Source organism: Gallinula chloropus, assembly GCF_964237585.1.
Source record: "Gallinula chloropus genome assembly, chromosome: 1".
Lineage (NCBI taxonomy): Eukaryota > Metazoa > Chordata > Aves > Gruiformes > Rallidae > Gallinula > Gallinula chloropus.
In genome coordinates, this window is record NC_140085.1 from 56096492 (window position 1) to 56105858 (window position 9367).

Consider the following 9367-nt stretch of genomic DNA (forward strand, 5'->3'; position numbering starts at 1 on the left):
AAGAAATTACACTGATAACTCATATTACAATGATTGCTCTATCCTGCAGTCTGTAGTTAGGTACACCAACACCATGGAAAAGATATGCAATTGCCCTCCTTATTCAAGGAACAGCAGCTTAATAACTAGCAGAGGGAATTTGTAGGTGATTGACTGGAAATAACATCAGAATATATTTTTTAACTGCTTAGAGGTGCTTTAGCTGATTATTGGCTGACTAGAATGTGATGTGGCTTTTATCAAGACAGTAGAAACAAGGAAACTTGGAATTAGGGAAGACTTTCCAGCTGTGGTCCTGCATTTTAACACTGTATAGTCTGTGTAACACTAAAGAATGCCAATAGCAAGACTAACATGCTCTGCTGGAAGATGGCCCAGATCCAAGATCAATGTCTGCTGGTCTGTTTACAGCACAGTTTCTAAAATTACTTGGAACAAGAAGGCTCTAATGATTTTCCTAATCATCTCACTCTCAGAACAGTAGCTGAGTACACCAAGCCTTGTCTTTTACTGGAGTAAAATCAAAGTAAACTCACTGACTTCAGTGATACTAGACCCATTTTTCCAACACAACATCTATCTAGGTTGTAAGAAATAAAAACAAGACACTAATATTCACAGATGAGCAGCTTGTGGATTATTTGAAGAGAAAGGTAATCCCTTAGAACATGAGACCACTCATACTGGATCACAGCAAAACATCCCCAAGGACACTGAGTGTCCTTTTTCTGTATGTGAACTGGAAGTCCAACTATGGGAAGCCAGTGCTTTATTGTAGTGTTCACTTAGAATGTAATCAACACAGTTATTTTTATGTATAGAATGTGCAAGAACATTTGCACTTTCTGAAATTCAGCCATTTCAGATCCACTGTAGAACTGTATATGTGCCCAGAAGAATATGCTATATATTTCAATTAGTTCGTTCTTTAGGTGAACATGAAACTTAGTGGACCATGCTTTCCTGGATATGACCCATGAGAAGTCACAGGCATTGTAACACTCTAGCAGATCATTACTCTCAGTTTGTAACTTCTCCAGCTCTTTCAAGCTTATGTCAAATTACCACAGGCTATTTAGAAAGGAGACAATTCAGTATATTAGGAATGTTTGGTGGAATTTAAATGTCAGAACTAGCTCTGAACATGGCCTTTAGAAAAACTTAAAACTTTTCTGTGACAAGCTAAAAAAACTTGGACTTTATCATCTTTCTTGTGACAATGAATGAATACAGGAAAATATAAGGAATGTTTTACAACAGAACGACCTGCATTTTTGCATTACAAAGGTACACTATAAAAAGACAGAACTGTAACAATGCAATACTAAAAACTAATGTATATTTTTTCCTGATAACTTTAAAGAGGAAGCCTAAATGAATTCGTTTTTTAATTATAATCTTTATGTGGTTTCAAATATTGCTGAAAGAGAGAACAAAAATGTTATAACTTTTTTATTCCCTTTCACCATGCAGGGACAAGACACATTGCAAAGATGACTCTACACTACCTACCCATCTTTCTGTTATTGATTAGTGGCATTTTTTGCCAGTATGACTATGGTCCTGGAGATGATTATGGTTATGATCCTTTTATGCCATCCTCAGCAGTCTGTGCCCCAGAATGTAATTGTCCTTTAAGCTACCCTACTGCCATGTATTGTGACAATCTTAAACTGAAAACCATTCCAATTGTACCAAGTGGAATAAAATACCTTTATCTTCGGAACAATATGATTGAGGGCATTGAAGAGAACGCATTTGATAATGTAACAGACCTACAGTGGCTGATCCTAGATCACAACCATTTGGAAAATTCAAAAATTAAGGGAAGAGTCTTCTCTAAACTAAAGAATCTGAAGAAACTTCACATTAACTATAACAATTTGACAGAAGCTGTTGGACCACTCCCCAAAACTCTGGATGACCTGCAATTAAGTCACAACAAGATCACAAAAGTCAATCCTGGTGCACTTGAGGGGTTGGTGAACCTGACTGTCATTCACCTCCAGAACAACCAGCTGAAAGCAGATTCTATTTCCGGAGCTTTTAAAGGCCTGAATTCACTTCTGTATCTTGACTTAAGCTTCAATCGACTTACAAAGTTACCAACAGGACTGCCTCATTCCTTGCTCATGCTGTACTTTGATAATAACCAGATCTCCAATGTTCCTGACGAGTACTTCCAAGGTTTTAAAACGCTGCAATATTTACGTTTATCTCACAATAAATTAACAGATTCTGGAATACCAGGCAATGTCTTCAATATCACATCACTGGTTGAGTTGGATCTCTCCTTCAATCAGCTGAAGAGCATTCCAATTGTCAGTGAGAACCTCGAAAATTTCTACCTCCAAGTCAACAAAATTAACAGTGAGTTAAATTTGTATGTTTTCATTAGTGTCTACCACAGTTTAGACACTGATGGTCAATGAAAGTATCTGAAAGGGTAGATTAACCTCTCTGAAGAAATGGTGCTGGTTAGACTGCTGGCATACTTATATTTCTCTTACTGTTGTCCACATTAAAGTTAGAAGATGTTTATTTGATAATTACTTTCTGCTTTCATACTAATATATTAGTCAAATTATTAGTCAAATTATTAGGCATTATTAGTCAAATTCTCTTCTCATGTTAATTAGAGTAACTCCATAAAGTCTTATACAATTGAGAAGAAAAACACTGGAAAAATTTTGATCAGAATAGAAGAATTCATAAGTCATCAAAAAGAGACAGGTATCACCTGAGGATCTGACAATGGTATGCATAACCATTGAGGGGCTGTTAGTGCAAGTGCTGGATGGAGGAGAGAGGGAAAAGAAAACAAATTTTTATGGTATCAAGCACAAGGAAGAGTGGAAAAGATAAACAATGTATATGGGGTTTTTTGTCTTTTTTCCTTTCTCATGCGGTATCTCTCCGAACCCAACAGCTGCTCCTGTTGTTTGCTCCTGTTCATTCCGATGTGCCGTATCAGGTGGTGAGCTTGTCTCCACTGAGCCATGATCTGAAAAAGTTTTCCTTTTGAAGTCAATAAATGTCACACCTTGCATGAGATCATGGAGGTTTCTACTGAGACAGCTTTTACAAGGCAGTCCTAATCCTGGGGAGGAAAAGAAGGTGTTGGAGAGCCGGAGAGGCCTCATCATCATGTCAGCTGCACTTCTGTCAGAAGTGGTCCCTGATGGAGAGGCATATCTATCAAACATGAATGTTTCTGCAGGAGGGCTTACATCATCTTGCTAGCTGGCATAAACTAAACTGTAAAATCCTCTCTTTTGTTTGCCTGCTTGCATCCATCAGGGACTTAGGGTATCAGTGTTAGCTAACTCCACACAGATGTAGCATTTAAAACCAAATATTTTAGTGTAGATCCTACCATACAGTCAAGACCTTTTGAAATGTTTTGTATTTACTCTGCTTCACATTTTCCTCAATGCTATGATTTATTTTTCCTATTACATCTCAGTTCCTTGTTTTGATGAGGGGAAACACTGAGTTAATGTTTCCCACTTGAGGGACCACATATCTGTAGATCTCTATCAAATACTCCCCCTCTCATAAAAGATCTAACAATTATGAAGTTTAATTTCTCATGAGATGAGGCATTTTATCCTTCCTAGAGTGGTTGTTCTGAGCCTCTGCAAGATACCCAGGTACTGCGTATACTTTCCATTCATATTTCCAAGTACTTCTGAGTCAAGGAGACTTAAAACCAATTTAATTTTCAATGAAAGCTTTACTCCCAGGTCAGCAGCAGAGGGGTATGGTGTGAGGAATGGGACTTCACTGTCTTCTGCTACACGTCATTGCTACCCTATGGCCTGATGCAAGTGGACGCTGATTTAATGGGTTTTGCCTGACCATAAAATCTAGCAGACTTCAATAATAAATTTTCTTGACTGTCTGATTTCCCAGGAATAATATTGTGTTTCCTAAGATGCTAATTGGCAATGAGGGAGAAAATTTAGTTAGCAATAAACATCTCATTTTAATGAAGTACCAGATACAGGGTGATCAAAAGCTTTGCTGTTCACTACTCATTACACCTGACCTAGAGCTGTGCTTAGTCTTTTGAAAAATCGATTGACCTTTGAAAATTTGAGCCTCAAACAAATTACTAGACTCTTTTTATGTATAAAATATTATAATTTGCCATAGATTTATGTAAGGATGACTGTAAGCAAGGCCAGCTTCTCTTCCATACCGTGGCCCTTGGTGAATATATACTGTGAGAGAGAGAGACTTCAGTATTACAGACAATGATAATTTGGCCTAAAATATAGATAAAGGTGAAATCTTTCAGATCATGATTACATATCTTAAAGTTTTTACTTATACTGACATTTAAAACAAATATGTTTCTCCAGAGATCTTAATCTGTTACAGTCTCCATTTTTCTTGCAGGTACTTTTACACAAGCAATTAACATTTATATTTGTCTAAAAAAGAGTAACCTGATTTCAACCTTTTTGATATTGCCAGAAAGAAAGGAAATATTTCTCTCTATTGCTGTCCATTAGTTTCATCCAGGATGAGGTACAGTCATGACATGGATATTTATAGATAGCCATACATAGATTATTAACTATTTGAGAAATACCCTCATTTGAGTGACTTTGAGCTTTTCAAACAGGAATCGATAAATATAAACATTTTAAGAAAAATTGTAGCAGAATTGGTTTCACTTCACTATGTTCTTTCTTCATCTGTGATGTGAGGAGCTATGTACAAAGTAGACAATTTCCAAGTAACTCCTCTGATCTTTGTCTAATAAATTAAAGCAGATCTGTTATGTCGAATACACACACACACTTGTTTTACAGACTCCTTAAGGCAAAATGAATCTCTATAGGGTGAAAAAAAGTACAGGAATCAAAGAGGTTCAGTGACACAAGAAGAGGGTCCAAAGGTGGGCTTCTCCATATTTCATTTGTACTTGTACTTTCTCCCAGCTAAAGAACACTTACAGTCTTGATGTACAAGGGATATACTCTCACCTAGTGTATAGTACATAATTAATTCTGTCTAAAAAATAATTGGTTTTATGCTCCCACTTTGCTCTGAAGTTGTAGGAGAGGAGGGGAGAGGGCAAGAGAGGAGAGATGTGTGTTACTGATTTTTTATCCCAGATATTTCAAATATTCGGGTATTCTTCTGATAGCAGATGATTTTAGTGAGAAAACAATCGTTCAGATGAAAATCCACTTTTCACCCAATCTTTCTTATTGTCTGGCTCATGTTGGAACTCTGTGCTGGGAAAATATGAATGACATACTAGTGGCAAAATTCCAAGTGCACTGCCTCTGAACCTGAATATTATAAATTCAGGAAGATGTTTTAACACCTTCAACATTAATAAGTGTAATAGAGGGACAAGGAAGCTACTGACATATTTTACACAACTGTGCTTCAGTACTCTAGGCTCACTGATAATAGTTCCCATACAGATCATATAGGTATCAGCATATCAAGTGCATTCAAAAGACACTTATTTTCTGTGAGTGAAGACTGCAATTAGAAAAAAAAATATTTTTAATATGCTTCTAACAACTGAAAATTATATGAAATACATATTAAAAAAGAATAATACCAAAGTAGAAACAGTGTGCACCAAATATTGCAGCCAAATTGCACTGAAGTTCATGACAAACTTCCTTTGAATTCTGTGATGACTAGATCCACATACACTTACTTCCAAGGTGGTCTCATAAACAGTCAGCACAAATGAGAGTTATGTAACACAGATAAATTTTGTAGTTTACATGCATGAAGTTTACATCCTTTGCATAGTTAAGCATCTACCTAACTTGTATCAGCATATGCTGTTTTGCAACCAAATGTTAGGATTTATGCTAAAAAATAACAATATGGAAAAACCAAATAATTCCATTCAGAAAGTTTTAAAATGTCTGCCTTCAGCAAAAATATACTGACCATGTTGTTCTGGAATGAACAAGAAAATGAAAGAAAAAATCTACATTAGAGCAACTGTTTATTTTAATCTTTACAAATCACACCCAAACTATTTGAGGAAAACTGGAAGTAAATAGTTAGTGGTGAACCAAATAAATTTGAAATCTCAGGAACTTATGTTTTGATTCAGAAAAATTCCACACAGGTCTAATCTTACAAACATCTCTCATATTATATGATTGTAACACATAAGAATCATTAGTTCACTTCAGCTGCTACATTCTGAATCAAAAGACTATGAGAATTGGTTTGCAGTCTTAAAATTACACTATATGGCAAAATGGACTTCCCAATGAAAGTACCATTAAGGGTGAATTTTATCTCCCAACCTTGCAAAAGAAGGCTGTGCAATATACAAAATCTAGAAAAGTTTTTGGATTTGCTTTAATCAAGCTGGTGATCAAGTCTAACATTTGAAATAGTTTTCCTCAATCCCTACTCCAAAGAATTTATTTTATGAAAGACACACAAATCTTTACTCGTTTTAAAGAGCTGTCTGTACACATGGGTGTACACTTAGTAAAGTGGACCTTAAGTGCTAAAACCTACTTTACACAAACCATGTTTCATCAATAATAACAAATCATTGTAAAGTCAGTTCCAAAAGACAATAATCAATTGAGGTTAAAGTGGAGATAGCACAGATACTTCCTCCACTTCCTTTAGTACTATACTTCAACATGCTGTAAGTGATCATATTTTCTTAGATGAGTTAAAAAGTCATGCAGAAAAGATATATAAAGTTGTGTTTCCAAAAGTTCATGAATGACCTATAGTTAGTACTTCAAATGTCATCCAATATTGAGAACAGTTCCTTGATTTCTCAGAGATTATGAGAGCTAGTCCTTTGCAACATAAAAACAACGAAGATAGGAAATTTGTCTGAATAGTTGTGAAATGGTTCATTAAAGGAGATTATCTGTGTGAATGCAATTTATATCACTGATCCAAAGATGAACAAGCCTCTCAGACTGTGTCATGGTTTCAATTTCTCCAGAAAACTTTTTACTTCCTTCAATATCTTATGTAGCACTGCTTTATCCTTCCATCATAATGTACCTGGCATGATTGATTCCTCCCTCTGCATCTCGTTTTACCAGACATAATTTTTTCTTCCTTTTTTCTAAATCTAAGACTATATGTATAGTATAGATGTATGTATATATAATATCTCAAATCTTGAAAATCAAATGGGTACTGGGAGGACATACCCCTTCAAAAACTCACTTTGAAATTCTGAACCTCTCACAACTAATGGAAAGAACATCTCCTAACATAAGCCCCTCAAGATCCAGTAAACTCATGAGGAATTACATCAGTGGATATGCAAAATACTGAAAAATGGTAGAATAAATTTAAGGTCACAATTTCAAAATAAAATTTAAAAAGCAGAAAAAGAATGGGTTTGTGCTATTTGTCCTAATTATTCATGCTTTCTTTTATTCATGTTCATTTTGTTTCAGAGTTCCCATTGAGCAGCTTCTGTAAGGTCGTTGGGCCAATGACCTATTCCAAGATCACACATTTGCGCCTGGATGGAAACAATCTCACTCGGGCTGACCTGCCACAGGAGATGTACAACTGCCTTCGGGTGGCTGCTGAGATTTCACTGGAGTGAGATACCTGGGAGCATCCAGTTCTCTTCTAGGGGCAGTAGCTACAGGAATTACATCATGTTAGCTCTTTAAAATTAGGATACGCCTTTAAAAAATTGTCAATCTGCATATTATCCATTCTGTTTGTTAATATTTAGCATGCACTTGGCAACCTTAAGGAAATGTGTGAATATTTTTACAAATGGTTGTGTTTAGAAAGGACCAGAATGACCACATATGATGCAAAATGTGCCTTCATCTGGCTAGATAAGATGACAAAAAGCATTCAACTTCATAGAAACCTATGCCCATGCATCCAAACATGTCAGCTGGTACCAGGCTTACATGAAGTCAGGCAGGTTTCATCAGAGTGCTGAGCAGTGTGGGCTAGCCTGTGTAAATATGAGATTCCTCTCCAGCCATTCCAACTGTCCTAATTATCTTTTTCATATTGCTATCAATTACAAAATGTTTTATCAATCTAAGAACAGTTTAAAAATGTATGAAACTATGTTTTCAGAGCCCATGACACTATTAAATTAATGGAATATGTGAAAGAAAACAGGGTAAGAATAATATTTCAGGTTAAAAATTGTTTACTCTTCTTTTTTGTCATACTTTCATTTAAACTTTCATGACAAGATTTTTATCCTTTGCTGGTATAATAATTATTTCAAAATAAGTCATATATATATAGAAATATTTTTATTCAATTATTTGCATGCCACTTTTAACCAGATAGTAGAAAATAAAACATAGCAAATAGTACTTTTGTGTCCATATCATTGTCAACTAAGTTGCAGTCTTTTATAAATTGAAAAAAAATCAGGTTAAGACAGGACATTCTAAGCTATTCTATTATTATTAAAATTTATTGTAAGGTTAAATAAACATTTTTCTCTACTTTCAAGTTTCAATATATTTGTAAACATTATTTAACATACTCCACTGAACTTGTGTTGGCCATTAAGTTGATGCTTTATGGAGTCTGCAGTATAGGAGACACAACACTATGAAACAGTGCAAATTAATTTCTCATTGCTGTCAAAAGAAGCCACAGGCAATGAGTAAAATGGAGCCCTAACTACTCACAGTAGAGAGGTAGTAGTATATTCTATCTGGGAATGGATAGCACAAATATTGTCAGCATCCTGAAAAACACACTAAAATAAATGTGTTAGTAACCAAGAGCCATAAATGGTTTGCTTGCAAACAGATCATCCCACGGGTACTATTTCCCCTTCAGTTACTAGACTATTAAATACTCAAACAGAAACTCTTCTAGTTTCTATAGCAAAAGCAGAAAATATCATCTCTGAAAAAATAAGCACACACACCAAGCCATTTATTCAGCACATTGCCAATTCCAGATGTTCAGGACCATCACACAATTCACAAAGAAACCTGGGACTGAAAAAAAAAGGGTGAGGAGCAAGAGATAATAGAAATATTTCTGTCTTCATTTTTGTTATTTTGGAATCCATAAGTGTTGTTGCTTTTTTTACTCACATACAGAAAATATTGAAAGAAACCTTTGTTACAGGTAAGCTAGAATTTTCTTTAAAAGTATAAAGCTGGGGCTTCCTGAATACATCAGAGTTGGAATCACTATAGAATAGCACCTATGCATTATAACATAGGAGAAGAAGGAAGGAGTCCATGAAAAAAACCCAAAGAATAGACAAAAGTATGGGAAACAGCAATCAAATGGTTCCAGAGAGGTTGTAACCCAACTGTCCCCTTCACAGGAGAATACCTTAGACATTAAGAGCTCTAGATCACAAACTGATACTGAGATA

The 9367-nt window shown here is 35.4% G+C and overlaps 1 protein-coding gene across 1 annotated transcript; it reads left to right on the plus strand.

Moving 5' to 3' along the window:
- Nucleotides 1-1493: 1493 nt before the first annotated feature.
- LUM (lumican) lies at nucleotides 1494-7591 on the plus strand (the record flags this gene model as incomplete). Its single annotated transcript, XM_084275851.1, has 2 exons — nucleotides 1494-2370; nucleotides 7437-7591. The coding sequence occupies 2 exons, from the start codon at nucleotides 1494-1496 to the stop codon at nucleotides 7589-7591; spliced, it is 1032 nt and encodes a 343-aa protein (XP_084131977.1).
- Nucleotides 7592-9367: the final 1776 nt, after the last annotated feature.